The sequence below is a fragment of the Archocentrus centrarchus genome, chromosome 20 (genome assembly GCF_007364275.1).
Source record: "Archocentrus centrarchus isolate MPI-CPG fArcCen1 chromosome 20, fArcCen1, whole genome shotgun sequence".
In the NCBI taxonomy this organism is placed as follows: Eukaryota; Metazoa; Chordata; class Actinopteri; order Cichliformes; family Cichlidae; genus Archocentrus; species Archocentrus centrarchus.
This window is the reverse complement of record NC_044365.1, coordinates 24376312-24395671: the sequence shown is the minus strand read 5'-3', so window position 1 is coordinate 24395671 and position 19360 is coordinate 24376312. Positions and strand designations below refer to the sequence as shown.

At 39.4% G+C, this 19360-nt stretch overlaps 3 protein-coding genes across 15 annotated transcripts in view; all 3 read right to left on the bottom strand.

Annotated features, from left to right (window-relative positions):
• Nucleotides 1-2: 2 nt before the first annotated feature.
• On the bottom strand, nucleotides 3-10245 carry nphp3 (nephronophthisis 3). 4 transcript variants are annotated; one of them, XM_030756923.1, is made up of 27 exons: nucleotides 10209-10245; nucleotides 9402-9740; nucleotides 8625-8750; nucleotides 8165-8315; nucleotides 7812-7964; nucleotides 7411-7544; nucleotides 7044-7204; nucleotides 6759-6915; nucleotides 6437-6511; nucleotides 6155-6325; nucleotides 5945-6048; nucleotides 5552-5666; nucleotides 5300-5443; nucleotides 5095-5192; nucleotides 4906-5008; nucleotides 4721-4803; nucleotides 4298-4433; nucleotides 3967-4131; nucleotides 3510-3826; nucleotides 3214-3403; nucleotides 2802-3043; nucleotides 2526-2601; nucleotides 2299-2426; nucleotides 1897-2137; nucleotides 1690-1815; nucleotides 1080-1195; nucleotides 3-980 (listed from the first exon to the last, which is right to left on the bottom strand). In XM_030756923.1, exons 2-27 carry the CDS (start codon nucleotides 9723-9725, stop codon nucleotides 812-814), a joined length of 4005 nt encoding a protein of 1334 aa, XP_030612783.1. In that variant the 5' UTR covers nucleotides 9726-9740; nucleotides 10209-10245; the 3' UTR covers nucleotides 3-811. The 4 variants fall into 4 exon arrangements, with proteins under 4 accessions (XP_030612783.1, XP_030612785.1, XP_030612784.1 ...); XM_030756925.1 differs by having other exon boundaries at nucleotides 6759-6843; XM_030756924.1 differs by having other exon boundaries at nucleotides 10205-10236.
• A 4740-nt stretch (nucleotides 10246-14985) lies between these two features.
• On the bottom strand, nucleotides 14986-17621 carry LOC115799161 (uracil nucleotide/cysteinyl leukotriene receptor). The gene is given in 3 exon segments (XM_075074458.1): nucleotides 14986-16001; nucleotides 17468-17493; nucleotides 17496-17621. Coding segments are annotated over 3 exon segments (1089 nt in total). The 3' UTR covers nucleotides 14986-15064.
• Nucleotides 17622-17665: 44 nt separating this feature from the next.
• The window catches only part of kiaa1217 (KIAA1217 ortholog), a 119218-nt gene continuing 117523 nt past the window's right edge, over nucleotides 17666-19360 (bottom strand). For all 10 annotated transcript variants that reach the window (XM_030756174.1, XM_030756170.1, XM_030756172.1 and 7 more), the window contains one exon: nucleotides 17666-19313. In XM_030756174.1, coding sequence (XP_030612034.1) covers nucleotides 18765-19313 — 549 coding nt within the window. In that variant the 3' untranslated portion in view covers nucleotides 17666-18764. The remainder of the gene's footprint in view (nucleotides 19314-19360) is intronic.

Below are 19360 nucleotides of genomic sequence, written 5' to 3'. Positions count from 1 at the left end.
GCAAGGCGCTTAAAATACTTTGAATAAATGAATAAATACATGTGCACTTTATTTTGCATAAATGCAGCATTAAATCAGGAACAGAGATAATGCTTCTTCAGGCATGTTCTGGAGTTTTTACTTTATGCTCCATCTTTGCCTTTTTTTAATAACACACTATTGGATAAGCATAAACATTAAAAATATATAATTCATAATGTAAACAATGTATATTTAAAACAAAAGTGCTTTGGATGTGATAGTCCTGTTAATTATCAGGAGACAGACAGTGGACCACCTAATGTATTTCCTCTGTATGTGCTCAGTAATGTTTTTGTGCTGGATTTTTAGCATGACTCACGTGCAACAATTTGAATGTCTACTTAAAAAAACATTAAATTAAAATAAGAATAATGTAAACTATACAGCAGAAAGCACACAACATGTTTGTGATCATTAATCATGATTTTATGGCTGGAATTACTTCACACCCATAAATCTATGCTGAGTTGAAATGTGAGTTTAGTGTGGCGCAAACCTGAGTTTAAAGCCTGTGAAAGGACTGATTTATTTGATACCTAGAATGCATTACACATGATTACATACAAATACCAGCAGATATGCAGTTTTCAAAAACTAATACTGTAGACTTCACAATCCTTCTGGCAGGAACAATATTTTTGACCAAAGCCTGCATCCACATGTGATTTGACTGATTGTGATTGATGATTGAGGATTGTTCTCTTTCTGGTAAGATCGCAGGATTCCAAGAAGACTCTCGAGCTGTACAAACAGCCATTATTGATCAGCTGCAAAATACACCTAATCAGGGTCACCTCTGAGCATGTGGGAGGGGAGCAGGTCCTCTCACACTGAATGCGTCTCCGCTGGAGGAATGGCGAGATGGGGCATTACCACACACTAACGATGGCTCTGCCTCTTTGATCTCCATTGCACGCTTGTAAAGCTCTGCTGCCTTCTCGAAGTCACCCTCTTCATAACTAGATTGGAATTTAAATTTAAAAAACACATTATACATATGTATAACAATAATAACACACAAACTTTTTATTAGTCAAACACAACCATCGCTGATGTACCTTAGCACCGCCAGGTTTTTCAGGGTCTCTCCAACCCGTGGATGAGAGTGGCCCAAACTGTCCTCATAGATTTTCAGTGCTCGCTCATAAAGGGGCAAAGCATCACTGTGCTTCTTCTGTCATAGACAAAAACGGGAAAAAAAAAATCACAATTAACTTTGCTCTGTATAACCTAAGCTTTACTAATACTTTGCCATTTTGTGCATCACAACATGTCAATGGAGGGAAAAATGGGACTTTTTGCTGCAATGCATTAATTTGAGACTCAAAAATGTAAATATAACATTTGATAGGTTCAAAATAAACAACATCAAGAACATAAAGTGCAGTTTTAAAGATTTAACCATTGGTCTCCAACATGCAGCACTCACATGCATTAGCAACTGTCAATATCCCATATATATATGTATAATAAGTACGTTTATTTTGCCATTAGTTGGTTATAATCTACTTAGAATCACATTTAACTTGTAATGGGGTGTTTTGAAAGTCTGGTATTGCTATTGCTCCTTAAGTAGGGGAAAAATCTGATCTCTTGTTTCACCTATATTACTGAAATATGCAGTTCTGGAGTACATAGCAGAGACAGCCTAAGCATGGTAAGTCTCACCAGTTGGCAGTAGATTACAGCCAGGTTGACCAGTGCTGTGGCTACACTGGGGTGCTTGGGCCCAAAACTTTTTTCTCTGATTTCCAGAGACAGCTCATAAAGTGGAACAGCCTTCTCCAGTTTCCCCTGTAATACATAAATTAAATCACGTGCCAAAAAACAGACCACATCAACAAAAAAGTATTGTGTGAGTGTCATTTTTCTTACTCTGCGTTTATAGAGCATGGCAAGGTGTTTGAGTGTGTATGCCAGTGAGGGGTGGTCAGGAGACAAGGCTTTCTTGCGGATGTCTAGCGCCCTTTCGTACATGTCCTCGGCTGTTTCATACTCCCTCCTTTCAGTGTGCAGCGCAGCCAGGTTGTTGAGTGACTGAGCACAGTCTGGGTGATCTGGACCAAGGACACGCTGACGCATCTCCAAAGAGCGGGTTAAAAACACCTTGGCTGCACTGGTGAGGGCAAAGAGAGGGGCTGTAGTTACTCAGGTGGAATTAACAAAGCACATGTTACTGATCATCTAAAGTACAGGTACTAGGCTGAAACTGTACATTGAGAATCTATAATGTTACAGGTCTGTGTCTATGTGCATGCTATGTGGTGTTTGCCTTACTCTAGGTTGTTCTGGAGGTAGTACAGGACGCCTAGTTCGTTTAGTGTTTTGGCACAGTCTGCAGAGTCTTTTCCCAGGGTCAGCTCTTCCAGCTGTAGGGCTCTGCGCCTCAATAAACTGAAGCCATACTGAAAGCAGGAGTAGACAAAAAAACATGCAATATGGCTCATTAAACGAGTGTTAAACGAGTATTACTAAGCATGTGGGAATCTGAAAACTAAGCTCACCATATGACCTTTCTGTCGAGCAGTTTTCTGACGGATCTTCACTGATCTCTTCCTGAGTTTCTCCGCTTGTTCATACCTGAACAAAAGCACCAGGTGTTAGCTGTTACATGTGTTTCTTAAACTGAATCCTGCCTTGGCAGAGTGTGATTTAGTTCTTTGAAGAAGAAAAAAAAAATCTGAACAGCTGCAGTTCATCTTTATGAACTTATAAAGGATGAACACCTGGAACTATTACAACAATTTCATAACATCAGCTCCAAGAAAACTCCCTCTTACTTGTTTTGCTTCTGATAGAGCACGGCGAGTGACTCCAGTTCTCGTGCCACGCTGGCATGCTCAGCACCGTAGGCATTCTCACTTATCTCGAGAGCTTGCTTGTACAGCTGCTCAGCATTGCCATACTTTTTCCACTGGACATAAACTCCAGCCAGCTGGTGTAGAGAGCGAGCTACACTGGGATGGTCCGGGTCCAGGGCTGTCTCTCTAATTTCAAGAGACCTTTGTAAAGGTGCTACAGCCTAGAAAAGATATACAAACAATGGTGAGTATGAGCACATTCTGAGCAGAAAAAGATTACTCATTCAGACAATGGAAAAACATTTGAGCCTTTTAAGACTAGGAATTAAATGTGTGGTGAATAATAAACAGTCTTTATTTTATTTTATTTTTTTAAAGACATTTACCATACCTGACTAGGAAGACCTAGATCTTTGAGGAAACGTCCCAAAGTCTCATACAGGTTTGCGAGCCTGGTCATGCTGTCTTCACTCTCGCAGCTCTTCTCATAGCGCTTCAGAGAGTCGAAATACTCGGTGGCCATGGAGCTTTTGTCTTTGCCGACATACTGCCAGTAGGCCAAGAGCTCAGAGAAATGGCCCCTAAAAAAGCAAACACACATCTTTGGTAAAATAGCTGAAGAAATGCATCAGGCTTTCTAACATTACCTCATACATATACGTATTTTTGGTCAACACTAACTTGTACCTCTTGTAGAGGTTTTGCGAGACAAACAAGTTTAAGAGGCTGAGCTGCAGTTTAGTTCTGTCCTCCTGCTGCTGGAGCAGCCAGGGAAGCTCATCTGCAACACGCCACGTCACTCGATCCTGGCTAAAAACACACACACACACACACACAAAGACACGAGTTGTTCTGACAGAGCAGTGTGATTTGTGATGTATATGTTTATGGAGAGGATCTCTGCAGCACCTGAGTTGCTGGTTGAAGTAATGGATTAGTTTCTCTCTGTAAGCAGTGGAGCTGCTTCCTCCACCCAGAAACTCCAGCCTTACAGCTTCCCAGGCCTGACAGACACACAGAAAGGTGAAAATGGCAAAACTGTGTAATGATGAATTTTGTGTCCCATGAACAGCATAATTCTATTATGCATTTTTTTCTTTAATGGTGCTGTTCTATAATTTTACTGCCTAAGAAACCGAATTACCTGTAGATGTTGAAACCTGATGAGTCCACAACGAAGAGTCACAATGCAGAGTCTGTTCAGGCGGTAGAGCAGAGAGGAAAGGACAGGCAACTCTACCTCTGGGAAAAGATCTAGTACCTCTGATTCACTCACTCCATTATGGCTGGCACATACAAGGCCCAGTATCTAAGAGACAAAAAAAACATTCACCTATTTATCTGCTACGCGTAGAAAAGACTCACATTAAGAAAAACAGAAAGGGGTTCTATAAGTTCCTCTTATGCCAAATTAAGTTACACACATATTTCTAATTAAAAGCAATCAGGATGACAAAACTCTCTGTTTAGGTGACCTCTCTCATAATGTGGCGCTCTCTGTCCGTGCTGAGGGAGCTCAATGTCATTTTGAGTGCCAGGCGGCAGACTGACATGGTGTCCTGACACTGCAGACACTGCTCCAGGCTCTTCTCCAGCGACCCAAAGGATCTACTGTTAGGAAGTAACAACACAATCTTTACAAAATATAAACTTGTGTATTCAAACATCAAAATACAAGCTACTTAAAAAAAAGAGGTGCATATCACTTTTTTAAAGATTACTCTGGCACTGTTTCTACTTCTTTAAAAGAACAACATAAACTAATTTAAAAGGGCCAAACTGCTTTTACTACAAGCTTGTAGACAATATTGTCCAACTCTGCAGAGTATCCATGCTGGATTGGAAGAAGGCATTTTTTATTTAATGTATTTAAAATTGTGAAAGCAGAGGTGGCGAACCTGGTGATCATCCTTGCCAGCAGCGTGACATATAACGCATTGCATGTCGATGCAGAGCGACAGTGCCTTTCCAGCTTCTTCTCCTGGAACAAAATACACATATTAAGGTGTCACATCCTTAAAAAACATACCACCACTACGGATTTCAAATGTCTTTAAAGGGCCTTGAAGGGGTGATAAATGACCTGATCCTTAGTAAGTTTGAGATCCATGCTCTGGCACTCTGCACTGACAATACTCTTGACCTCTCTGGGACTCAGTGGGTCTAAGTGGAGTGTGGGCCACAGCCTAAACAGACATGATCACAGATAAGCTTATGAATAACCATTTTGACTAAAACTGGGATACTGAGAATTCACGCAGTGTGTAATTACCTCCAAGCCTGAGGACACGTCTCTACATTGACAGACACCACAACTCTGACATTGACAGGGAGAGGGTCAATCAGCCACTTCATGTGTCTTTCTGCTTGCTGGAGCAGAAGGGGACAAACAGTAGTACACACAAAACGATACAGCAGAGAGAATAAACACAGCTGCGTTGAATGTTAAGTCTATTATGGTTGTAAAGGGTGTTGACCTGTATTTGGTCAATGGAGTCGATGATGATGATAATATTTCCTTGATGGCGTGCTGACAGTCTTTCAAGCCAGCGGGGAAACTCCTCCAAGATCTTACTGGGCTCCATGGACAAGCCAGAAATGGACCAGAAGTGCTGCAGCAGCTATTTGACAACAGACAGACATAAAAACAGCTTCCTGTAGCTGTTTAGTAATGCAGAGTCATCAGTGGAAAAAAGCATTAACAAGAGGCAATCAGAGAGATCCCTTACTTTAACTGTGAGGCGTTTGATAATAAGAACCGGCTCTGAGCTTGTTGAAAGTGGGCGGCCAACAAAATGATAAAGAAACAAGGTGTTGGGGGATTGTTTCTGCTGCAGTTCGATCCTAAAGGGAATTCAAGAATAATTAGCAAAGTAGACAAAAAAAATACAGAAAGTCCAAAATGTTCCACGTCATTTAAAAAAACATCATCTTTCCTATAAAACTTTTTTTCCCAAGGGTGCAAGAGTGTTGGTCTGAAGTGCTTGGAGAGATCATCCCTGTGTTATAATTACTATGTAAAATTTCCAAATGTACAGCTAAGAAGTAAGTTTGGAAACCTACTCGAGACATAGGACTTCACCATATATACATTACACTTCACTGAAGAAATCAGTTCTTACCATTTGGAGAGCAAGAGAGATTTTCCTGAACCTGGACCACCAGATACCAGGAGAGGTGGTGTGGGAGGGGGAGCAGCTATCATGTCATTCAAACGATCTATATACTGAAACCATTGATACATCACAGACTTATTAACACCAATGAAACATAGGATTTGAAGACAAAACCTTAAGGTTGAATGGATAAATGACAGACAAGAATTGCACTACCTTCTGGAAGCTTAACTGTGAGGTGGTGCTGCTACAAGCCTGCTGATAGGCCTCGATCTGTTCCTGCTCATCATGTAGGTCCCACAGCACATCTCCCGAGTCTTCCTCGCGTCCCTCGTCCATCCCAGAGTCCTTACACTCAGCATCTGCTCCTTCAAGACCAAGCAACTCCTGGACAAAGAGGAAAGAAAATCATATGAAACGGTTTCAAATTAAATTCTTGTAGACCGTAGGCTTTGTGAATTGATGAAAACATGGATGTTGTTAAACGGCAGTCTATACCTGCTTGATGACTTTCTCTAGTTGAGTATAAATCAGGCTGGCCCCCTCCTCTGCAGAGCCACTATGATCTACTACCTAATAATGTTCAAAACAGGTGAGCACACACACACACACACACACACACACAGTGTTAGGTCACATTTAAAGGCAATAAGCAGAAAATATCAGCTTTTTCTACAAAATTATTAAGTGTACTTTTGCTGAACATGTGTTGTGTGAGTGTTTGAAACTTGTAAAACTGAAAACATGGATATTTTATGAACTTCCTTCTTCTCCTCCTTCTCCCCTGTACCCCATTAAAATAATAAAATCATATGAGCACCTTGATTTTAGCAGCCTTGTCTGCAGCATTGACCCGTTCTAGCAGTTGCCTGATGGGTCCGGTCAAATTGCGATCTTCTTCAGTCCTAAGGTAGAGCACCAATGGATGGCCATCTGGATTCTTAACAAAAGCCTCTTCACAATCCTCCACCACAGAGCTACAGCAATGCATTTTGCATGAATATTATACAAAAACTTTAATTCAACTCTGGAAAAAAACCACAGATTTTAGTGTGTAATATTCATTACAGGATGGTAAATGTGTGAGATACTAAACTCACCGTACCTAGTGACAGTAGATTTGAGAAGAAGCACACACACAGAACTCCTTTCAATCTCCTGCTTGCGCTCTACAGTGTATGAAGCTGCATTCTCCTCTGGGAAGAAGACATTAAGGTAGAAATGGCCTAGACTCTCACATATTCGCCGCAGTGCAGATGTGTGTTTCTGTAATTAAAACATTAAGCACAAGTTTCCCAGAACTGATTAATGGTATTAGAGGTATTTTTCCAAACAAAGTGCCATTTAAGACACACATCTGTGTTACTTTAAGCCATGTCCAAGTAAAAGCCCAGTAAAAGTAGCCAGCACAATCACACATGAAAACAGAATATTTACAGGTTTTGCTGACTTATAGTGCTCATCTTCCCCACCTTTAGAAAAATATCCAGCTCAGCTTTGGTCTCCTGGGTGAAGATCAGGTAGCAGCGCACTGTGTTACTCCACAAGGCCTGGGGAACGTGGGGTGACACTTGAAGCAGACTCGCCACAGCAGCATCCCAGTCATCTGACAAAGACAGACACATACAGGAAATTAAACCCATGAAGGGAGAATTCAACAGATTCTTCAAAACATAAGCAAAGATCACCTAAAAAAAAAGTATAATAACTAGGCCATGTAGTGGTCAGTTTCTCTAAAAGTTAATTATTTTTCCAGCACTGCTGGCACCACAATGGGACAAACATGTGATATGACTACTTCGTCCCTGACTGCAGTCCAGATCATAATACTGCTCTTATTTCTACAGTCTCTTCCCTGTCAAAGTTTCCTTACCTCTGCTCACATTGGCAAAGGGCCCTTCCACATCTATCAAACTGTGTGCAAACTCTGGTCCTCTGAATGTCTGTTGCAAGTGCATCATGCTACCCATAGAGGGCTCACTTCCCAGCACACCGCCAGTCCAATACTCACACTGTGTTCCTGCAGCTAAAGACATACATTTAATAAATCAGTACAGTGTTTTATCATCATGTAAAACACAAGCCTTGATATGTGGTATGCGTACATAAAATGAATGCTTTGTCCCTGAACAGGAAAGGGCATGCAGAACAGACTGATGATTTAAAATAAAAAAAAAACTAAACAAAATAAAAAAAAACCCTCAATATTGTGAATTTTTGTCTTACCAGTGACAGTGGTTTGGTTGTCATCTGAATCAGAGTCATTTGGGTCATAAACCTGAATGCCCTGAGCCTGTAACTGCTGCAGTTTGGCCTCCAAGTCCCTTTTAGCTCGCAGGAGATCCTGTATCTCCTTTTCCTTTGTCTCCCGGAAAATCTATTGGTGATTTTGCCAAAAGGTTAAAGCTGCAATTGTAAACACTAGAGAGAATGCTACACAGCAGTGTTTTTCAAGCTGTGGGGCATGGACAACCAGGCCAAAACATGGAGTCCACTAAGATGAATGAATGCTTTTTATGTAGGGGAAAAAAGCAGAACATGCTGACTTTTATTTCAAATTGGACTATTTTATGCTCATTTATTGTTGATGATAGACAAATAAAGAAATGGAGGGGGGGGGCTTACATCATCTTCTGAAATGAGGCATGATGGGAAAAATGTGTATAACCCATGAAGTGCGGTTTACCTTAAACTGGCGTTTTACTTTGTCCCTATCATGTTCAAAGGTGGCAGCCCTCTCCATAGCTTGATATTTTGCCTCAAGAGCACTCTCTTTCTCTCTAAGAATCTTCTGGTAGGTCTTCTGCAGAGCCTGTAGTCACATTGAAAATGACACAGCACACCAGAGCATCATGCGTGGGAGCATCACCACCTGGATGGGAAACTGCACCAAGCAGGACTTCATGGCCCTAAAAAGGGTGGTTCGTTCAGCTGAACGGACCATCAAAACCACCCTCCCCAACCTGCAGGACATTTACACCAAGCAGTGCAGGCTGAGGGCCATGAAGATCCTAAAACAGCCCAGCCACCCCGGACACTCTCTCTTCTCCCTGCTCCCATCAGGCCGGCGTTACCGCTGCCTGAGGACTAAGACTGAAAGTTTGAAGAAGAGTTTTTACCCACAAGCCATCCGTCTGCTCAACTCTGAGCCCTAACTGGACCATTATTGCACAATGTAAATATTATAATTTAAAAAGTGTGTATAGTGTATAGTATATAGAGTATAGTGTATAGTGTGAATTACTTTTTTTTAATTTTTATTCTTCTTATTTATATGTGTGTGTATATATGGTTGCAGGTACAAAATACATTTCACTGTGCATTGTACTGTGTATAACTGTGCATGTGACAAATAAACACTATCTTATCTTATCTTATCTTACCATTTATTAAATCATCTAAACACCACTGCTGCCAGTAAGTGTGGTTGGGATAAGGCTCGTGATTTTGTTTATTTTTTTACCTGTAGCTCAGCTCTCAGCCTCTTATTCTCCTCATCCAGCTTGGCTTCCTTCTTTTGCATGGATGAGATCTCGTTGTTCTTACTGACACGGAAGATTTCGTACTCTTTACGGAGTCTTTCATATTCTGCAGCATACTCTAGATCCACAGAGCCCGTGGATTTGAAACTGGCCCCAATCACGCGAGGTCCTCGGCGAAAGGAACTGCGCAGGAGTCGGGCTTTGGGCTTGACCTCGACGGGTATCTCACAGGCTTCTCCGCCTTCACCCCCATATCCGTCCTCGATCACCTCGCCTGGGCTGACCATTGAGGATGCGGTGCCCATGATGGCCAAAATAAGCTGGGGGGAAAAAAAGAACTACTCAACTTTTTTTAATACTCATTGCTGTTCGTGTGTAATGAAAGATAGAGCAAAGATGCTGTGCCAACTTCGGAAGCTGCTTTTTAGAGTTTGTTACTAGCATTTCTGATCCCTAAGATGTTTTTATCCAGGCTGTATCATAAAGGAACAACAGGAACAAAGCTAACATATTTCCACAAAAGCAAAAGGTGGCATTACAATTTTTTTTTTTCCCTGGGGGACAACAAAAACAAGTGACTTTTTTTGTCTGCCCAATAACAACAATAACAGCATCCAGCTGAACATAGTTAGCTCCGTTAACGTAACTGTAGCTGTTCAACACCCTGACTGCGTCATTTATTAACGTAAAAACTAAAGGAAGGAAATAGTAACGTGTTTTAGCTGAGGAGAAAACTCCCTAGACGTGCATATATGGCATATGAAGGTTAAACAAATATCCTCACTCACGGTCCGCTCCGCTGGCAGCTTCTTCCTGGCTGCCTTGGTAACAAGTCGAAAATACGGGTGCTCGCACAAGTCAAACAAAAGTTTGTTCCCTTCGAAGGTCTAAAAATGACCCCAGAGCCGAACTCACTGTAGTCAAAGAAATGAATCAGTCTCTCCTGATGTAGTAAGCATTTGAATTTACTACACTGAATCGAATTTTAGCCTAAAAATGCTTGAAATATATTTCAACATAGGCAATGTATTTGCACCATATGTATCATCATGTCTGACCCGAAAAAAAAAATCAATACATAAATTAAAAATACATCAAAAGTATATAAACATACATAAAAATACCTTAAAAATGAAGTAAATTCAAACTACTCAGTAAATGGACTAGTTCTTATATAGCGCTTTTCTACTCAATCAGAGCACTCAAAGCGCTTATACAACACGTTTACATTTACCCATGCACACCCATTCGTACAAGCACTTCCATATTAACTAAGCTAAGTGCTTTTTAATTATCTACCATTCACACACATTCACACTCCGACAGTTGCGTCGGAGAGCAACTTGGGGTTAAGTATCTTGCCCAAGGATACATTGGCATGTAGCCTGGAGTATCCAGGAATCGAACCACTGACCTTCCGATCAGTAGGTGACCTGCTCTACCTACTGAGCTACAGCCACCCGGTCAATTCAGTATTCACCTTGTGTCAAATATCAAACAAGATATTTATTTAGATGTTTATTTTACTCTGACATCCACAAAACCAGCAAGCACAGCTGCTGGATTTGTGGATATAGATTAAGTCATAGTAAAATAATGTTTTTTGTCACCATCAAGTGGGCGATTAGATCTACTGCAAACCTCTTCACTCTCAGACAAATATTCTGAAGAAAGTTACAAACAAGCTGTTTGTTTAATTCAGGCGATTATTAATTTTTCAATTAAGAGCCAAATTAATCACAAGAAGACATGCTGCAGGAAAGGAGAACAAGCAAAACGGAAATGGGCTAAACAGAAATACTGATTTTGTTTTATATTTTAATTCAATTCAGACTTTGGGAAAACATTCAAGAATTCAAGGATAAACCTTTCCTCAATTGATGGGAAACAAATATCATTCCCAAGTACATGAAGATTGCTTCTTAGGAGATGTCTGAGGATTTGGTGAATCCTTCATCCAAACGGGAACAGCAGTGATGGTATTGAGTTCAATTCAAATCAGTTTTATTCATATAGTGCCAAATCACAACAACACTCGCCCCGAGGCACTTTATATTGTAAGGTAAATACCCTACAATAATACAGAGAAAATCCCAACAATCAGACAACCCCCTATAAGCAAGCACTTGGTGACAGTGGGAAGGAAAAAGTTTTAAGACTAATATTAAAAATAGAGAGGGTGTTTGAAAACTTTAATTGATTTAAAATTCAATTCTGTTTTTAACAGGGAGCCAATAACAAGAAGCTCAACAAGAAGTTGAGTATCGTCTGCATAGCAGTGAAAATACATGCTATGCCTTCTAATAATACTGCCTAAGAGAAGCATGTATGTTGGTCCTTGCATGGAACCCTGTGGAACTCCATAATTACCCTTAGTGTGTGAAGAAGACTCCTCATTTACATGAGCAAATTGTAGTTTATTAGATATATGATTCAAACCACTGCACCGCAGTACCCGTGGCATGCTCTGTAATAAAATATTATGGTCAACAGTATCGAACGCTGCACTGAGGTCTAGCAGGACACGCACAGAGATGAGTCCACTGTTGCATTGCACTCATTTAATAGCTTTAATGTAATGAACAGACCAATTGAATTGTTCAGCATGACTGAGGCTAGGGTCAACTATCTATAACTATATTACAATCTAGTTCCATGTAGGCATGCTTTGCCACTTCAGATGCTCAACCACCCACCACAAATGGTATCAGGACAAGGGTCGGATAGAGTTGTTGCTGTGTGAAGGTCTCCAACATTACATCCATTGCTTCAAACACCAAAGTAGAGCTGCCCAGCAAAATGTGGTCATCACAAAATATCTCACAAGCTATTTAAGGTTTGGAAACCTTTTGCACCCCAACCAACTGCAACCTGCCTACTGTTTTCTGGTGGGCATTTATGAGATGCACATTTCTGGTGGGAAAAACTGTAAATTTGCTAAACTCAACCAGTTGTAGTAGAAGCTGGAGCACATGATGTTACAGCTAATTCATCAACTCTTAGTGACTGCACTGTAGCTCAAATGTATATAGCAAGTCTGAGTGACGTGCAAAAGAAGTCACAGACTGGACCCTGGATGTCATCTGAGGCAAAAGTACTGATGACTGTCAAAGTTTTATCAGTTTAATTTTCTCGCAGATTTTCTCATTGCTGCATTTATGCAGTGACTTTAAAAGTCTTATGAAATGGTTAGCTTACTGTACATGACCTTGCAAATATCAAGTCACTGCTTCTGCTGTCATGCTTTTAGGAAGACAGAGTTTCCTTAAATACTAGTTATGCAATTATGAGTCATTCTGATGCTAGGAATTTCTAAAATTGTTTTTGATCATTTGATCAAATTTAGGCTGTCACAGTATGCATGTTGAAAACATTGGAAGGATTTTCTTCTCATAACATTTGTGATCATGATCACAAAAACATTACAATAAATGTTGACTTTTGTACATCTGGGTGTTAGCTTTTTTTTATTATTCAGATTTTTAAGAATAAACTAACACATTTTTTAACACAGCAATGTGTCAATATAAGGACTACACATTTTGTCTAGCTGTGTTAAAAATAGCACAAAATGCTCAGTCCTTATATTGACATGTTTGTTTTGGAAATTAATGCGACATGCACTGAAATTACCACATCTACTTTAAGAGTGAACAACACACAGAGAACGTGCAACTTCCTCACAACAAGAAGTGTCACCCTTTCACCTGTAAGGCCTGAGCAACCATGTCTGCCTGTTTTACACTCCTGAGCCCATCGAAAACACTTCATTTAGAGTTATGAGGACAGAGGTATCAACAGGGTTTAGAAGATCAGCTGAACTTTCTTTTCTTTTTTTCTTTTCTTCTCTCTTGCGCGTTTTTTTTTATTATTGTAAAATTACATTGTAGAGGACATTTTTATTTTCATTTTTCTAAGCTTCTGATTTAGATGTAAAAAAAAAAAAACTGATACTACACAGAATGGCAAAATTTTAATGTTTGTTAACTTGAGCACAAAAATGTGAAAACATGAACAACTGAGAATGTCTGGAGCAAAAGGCAGAAACACAGGGAGACAGAAAGGAAGAAAAAGCAGAAAGATGCTGAAGTCAAAACATTTAAAGTCCCATTGTGTATAAATATTAACAGCAAAGTTTCACCTGGCAAATATACAGCTGGCAGACAGTAATGGCTGTGAAGGAAAACATTCAGCTTACAAATTCACAGATTTTCATACTTCATGTTTGTAGTGGTTATGGTATTATTCTGTAAAGTATATATATGTATATTTCAGATGTATCAGGAAATCTGAAATTTAGACCCAAGCGTGAATTTTGAAAAATAATTTGAATGATTTAAATGTAAATTATATTACTTATATATAATTGCTATGATGTTGTATATAAGTTTTAGAAGTTATTATGAGGTATATGAAGATATGGATGGAATAGAAGTAAAAATGCAATAAAAAAGAGTCTAAGTCTTTCACAAAAAAAAAAAAATCAAACCCCTGTAACAAGATCAAACCCCTATATGTAATATATAAAATAATAGAAACATATTACATGCTGAATTGTAGATATGCTACAGTTTCAAAGATGTATGAGCTCATTTTGGAAATGAGCTCATACAACTCAGTATTGATACCGGCAACAAACTGCAAGATATTTATCACTGTGATGCATCACCTGTTTTAGCAAAACTTTAAGTGTAAAGGACCTGAAGAGACCACATCCTATTTTTTTTCTAATCTTGGCTAACCGCAGGTTTCAGTGGGTGACATGCTTAAACTTCTTAGACTGCAGGCAGTAAGGTTTAGTACTGTGGTCATTTATATTGCTGAATAATGCTGTTGCGATTACTTCAATATCTGGTGTTGTATTAACATCTTGGCATTGTTACCAGTTTTGTGACACTGTGCATCAAAACCTGTTGATACTGTTTAGCATTAACGCCAGTTGCCGTTCCATCTTCTAAAAAACTCAGCTTCTTTTAGATCCCCTTTTGTATGCTTAATCATGTTACTAATTAACCTGATTAGTTGTGTAATGTTCCACCAGTTTGTTTGCATTAAACTTAGGTTTCGGTACCTGTCCCAACGTTTTTGGAATTTGTTGCTGGGTTCAACAATAAATTATAGTTTGTTATTGTTTTGCACAGCATATATAATTACTGAAGTCAGTTGTTTTATGCAATAGTTTAATGCAATGAGTGCTTGTTCCAGTTTTGGCATTTTTAGGGGACACCAGGATTCTAAACTTAGAACTCTGGCGCCATGTCTCACACAAGACACACATAACATAGCCTGCCATAGGAGACGAGGCTTTTTTACTTCCTCTGAGGGTTTAGGGTTCTTAGCTAGAAAATGATGTCACACACTTTCACTTATCTTTTGTGTGACATATATTGTAAAACAGAAGCTTAGGTGTTCCAATGCTCTGATGTTAAAGTTTCATAATAATTTGGTGCTGTTAGACTAACAGGTACCACACTGACAAACCACAGCAACTGGCTGTTCATAACAATTTAAAAGTGGATGCCTGATAAATGGGGGGAAGTGCAGTTTATCTGATTTATAGTTCTGTGGTATGGGAAGTACCCTAATGTTTTCAATATGCAGTATTAATATGCATCACCTTTTTTTTTCTTTTGAATCTTGTAGTTTATATGACATCTTCCCTATTTTTACAGAGCAGCTTAAGAAATGTGTCCCTGTATGCACGGTTCAAGAAGAAATACATCACAGGATCCACTATACCACTGATACAGGTCAGTGCAGATGTGATCTGATTGGCTCTTCCCAGTGCCTCAGTAATATTTCCATGGCTCTGTTGTTGAATGTAGATTATCCTGCACACATGGTAGGGCACAAAGGCGATCAGGAAGTTCATCACAATGAGCACAATCATTTTTATAGCTTTGTCTTTCACTGGTCGTTCTTCCTGTTGCTGCACTGTTCTTAGTTTGAGCAAAATCAGTATGTATGAAACTACAATGGTGGTGAGGGGAATAGCAAATGCAACAATAGTGGAAACCAAAGCTTTTGGATTCGTCTTTTCTAAGTACAGCTTGTTGCAAATGCCTGATGAGTTGGCTGGGTTTTTTCCAGAGAAAAGTGTAGGACTCATGGACACAATAACAATCACCCAAAGTATGCCAACGGCTATATTTGCATACAAAGGCTTTCTAACTGACTGTGACTTTATAGGTAAAACCACAGCCAGGAATCTCTCTAGGCTGATGAAACTCATCAGGTAGAGGCTACAGTACATGTTTAGGTAGAACAAGAAGCCTGATAACTGACAGAGGATGTGCCCAAAGGGCCAGTGGCTGTCAGACAGGTGGTAAACTATGCGCATGGGTAAAATGAGGACATAAGATAAGTCAGCTACAGAGAGGTTCTTCAAGAAGACTCTTGATGGAGATGTGCTTTTCTGGTGAAAGAAGGCCCACAGAGCCAAGGCATTCCCAGGCATTGCAATGATGAAAATCAGTATGTAAAATATGGAAAGAAAACAATTCCATAGTGCTCCAACAGTGCCATAGAAGTTCCCTCTCTCCTCCTCAGAAACATTCATGGCTGTTGCGCAGAGGATCAGCCTGGTGAATTACAAATTAGACACAAACAGCCTGTTATAAAAATTGGCAGCCCAATGATAGCCTCCCTTGAGTGATATGACTCGTGAAATTATATGTCATAATGAAACTAAGAATGGAAGGACAAAAATGTGACTTAAAAACATGAGACCTTATGCATTGTCATGCGTACATTAGAATTATTAGAAAGAGGAACTATCCTGGCAATCCTTCAATGTAACCAGTGTTGCAGGCAAATGGTAATTAATTAACATCAGTAAAAGATTAATTACTTTCAAGAGGTATGTTTGATAGTATAGCATGTAAAAAAAATTGTAAAAATACCCTATAGTAGAAGTCGCACCTTCTGAATGAATCTCTCTCTCAAAAGTCTGGACACACCCTTTAATACAGTGGTTTTTCATTATTTAAAAATTCTCTGCATTGTACATTAATACTAAAATTAATAATAGTCACCTGAACGATGAAGAAATAACTATGGATTATTTAGTAAACAAAAAACTGTTAACCAGAATATGTTTTATATTATAGATTCTTCAAAGTAGGCACCTCTTGCTTCGATGACAGCTTTGCACATCTTGGCAGTCAGCTTCATGAGGTAGTCACCTGGAATGGCTTTCAAAGAAGACTGCATGAATCTGGACCTTATGGTCAAATTGCTGCAAAGTAGCCACTTGTGAGGAAGAAGAACAACAGGACGAGACTTGGGCTTGGGCCAACCTGGTGACACTGTTGACAATTTATTCAAAATCCAAGGCACACTTAACCAGCTCGGCAACCACAGCATTGTGCAATGACATGACATGCCATCTATTCTTTCTTTTCCCATCGTTTCCACTTAGTGGGATCATCATTTGTTTTTCAATAGAACAATTACCCCAAACACACCTCCAGGCTATGTAAGGGCTATTTGACCGAGAAAGGTGATGAGTGTTGTGTCAGATTGAGATGGTTTGGGATAAGTTGGACTGCAGAGTGAAGGCAAAGCAGCTAAAAAGTGCTCAGCACCTCTGGGAACTCCTTCAAAACCATTTCAGGTGATTATCTCATGAAGCTGACTGAGAGAATGCCAAGAGTGTGCAAAGCTATAATCAAAGCAAAAGGTGCCTATTTGAAGAGTCTAAAACCTAAAACATATTCTGATTTGTTTAACACTTTTACGTTTACTACGTGACTCCTTACGTGTTCCTTCATAGTTTGGATGACTTCAGTATTAATTTACAATTAATTAATTAATTTAATTTAATTTAATTTACAAAAACATTGAATGAGAAGGTGTGTCCAACACATATACACGTGTTCACTTAAACAATAAAATGTACAAAAACAGTTCAACATGAAAAAGTACAAGTTTAACACTTATATTTTTGTAAAATGAATATCTGCTATTGTAATCTAAATGTAGGCTAATTTAAGTCCATTTAGTCCTCCAAACTGGCACTGTCAATAACCATAAATCATTTCCTTACCTGTAATGGTAATGCAGAACTGCAGTCTATGTGTTTGCTTCCAAAACAGCAGTGTACGAACCAGAGACAGGCAATGAAGAAGTGAGAAGTCTTGTGTTTTGCGTATCCACTTTTGTATTTATACACAAACACCAAGTATAAAGTACACCCACATGATTGAACAGGAAACCACAAAGAGAAAAAAACACAGAAGCGTAATGCACTACAAGCATGCAAGTCTTTATTTTTGCTACTCCAACACAGTTTTGTCTTTATTACACTGTTTCTTTATAGCATGATTTAAAGCTTTACAAAAACGAGAGAAAATCAAATATTTACAAAATCTATCTGTGCAAACGTCGTCTTTTACCACTCTCCTAAAGTAATCGAAAGGCATGCATACAAATGAACTTTGGTATGTTAACAAAACTACTTATTTTCTTAGTAGAAGCTTTTATGTACATGTAGTAGAACAGGTTTATCACTTTGATGTAAGTACATTTAAACAACAACACATGTTAACTTAACAAACCAAGACCAGCAGTGACCAACACTGAGGTCAACACTTCAGCCATCACACTGATTGCATGTAAATTCCCCTAAAGCTCATGACTGGGTTAGGCTTGAAGTGAGTCATTATATAACAACTTTGGCAAATAGGCACAATAAAATGGAAAACTTGTATTATTCAGTATACCTGTTGTAAATCTGTAAAATAAACTGGCAGTTCAAATGGGTGGAAAAATGAGAAAATACTCTTAGAAAACTAAAGTTACTAATGGAGTTTAAAACATCTGTATACATTGTGTATACATTCAGAAAAAGGCATTTACAAGGGGCGCGCTGAATGTCTGACAACATAAGAAATATAGAAGATTAAATATACTATGGTTATTCAATCTCTTGTTTCAAAAATAAAACACAATTTTTACATGATTTTTTGTGATTGTACATCAACTCTCTATTCCCTATTCATAGCTACAGCAAGAAAATACATTTTTCAACACCATGAAAGCCTTCCACTTCAACTACAAAGTGGTAAAACTAAATAGTTTTTAGTTACATTACAAAATACTTTGTCATCTCATACACCTTCAAGAGAGAATCAATATCCAAGTAAGCACAATGAAAAATTTGAAAATGAAGATAAAAGTAGCAGTGTGTGAGTGCCAGTGTCAAAAAAAAAAAAAAAAGAGTGCATCACTTAATACTTTTACAAAGAATTTAATACAAAGGAAATAATAATAATCAAAAACTAATATAAAATATGATCAGGTCTACCTGCTATGCTGTAAAAGCCATAGGGGCAATAATGGGGCTAAGAAGTGTCCTTAGCTGCTGTGGCTGTTGGGATGCAGGATTTGCCGCTGCTGCCGTTGTGGGACCTGTAGCTGGTGAAGCTGGGGGTGTGTATGGTGCGGATGCTCTTTCCACCTGGGCCCAAAGGTGTGGGCGACAGAGGGGAGGGGGAAGAGGATGAGGAGGAGGAGGAGAATGAAGAAGAGGAGGAGGAGTGGACTCGACCATTCTGCGAGGAAAACGAGAGAGCTTTACCTGTGTGCTGTGAGGGTGTGGGAAGTTTGAGGGATCCGTTAGACAGGGAGGGGATATGGGTGGAAGGCAGGGAGCTGGAACGAGGTGGGTGAGAGGACAGAATGGAGGACTTTGTCACAGAGGAGGAAGAAGGGGGGGAAGAGGAGGAGAAGGAGGAGGAAGAAGGGTTAATGGGATTAGTAGCATCTGAGTTTTGTGCGGACTGGGAGCTGCCTTTAGTAGAGCTAGGATAAAAAGCAGGGATTTTAGAGATGGGTATAGTAGGGGAAGTCGTTTTATGATCCCCTCCCACTCTTTTAGCACTTCCGTTAGCCTGCAAACAGAGATGCCAAAACAGATACTTGTTGTCAAAAAAAAGAA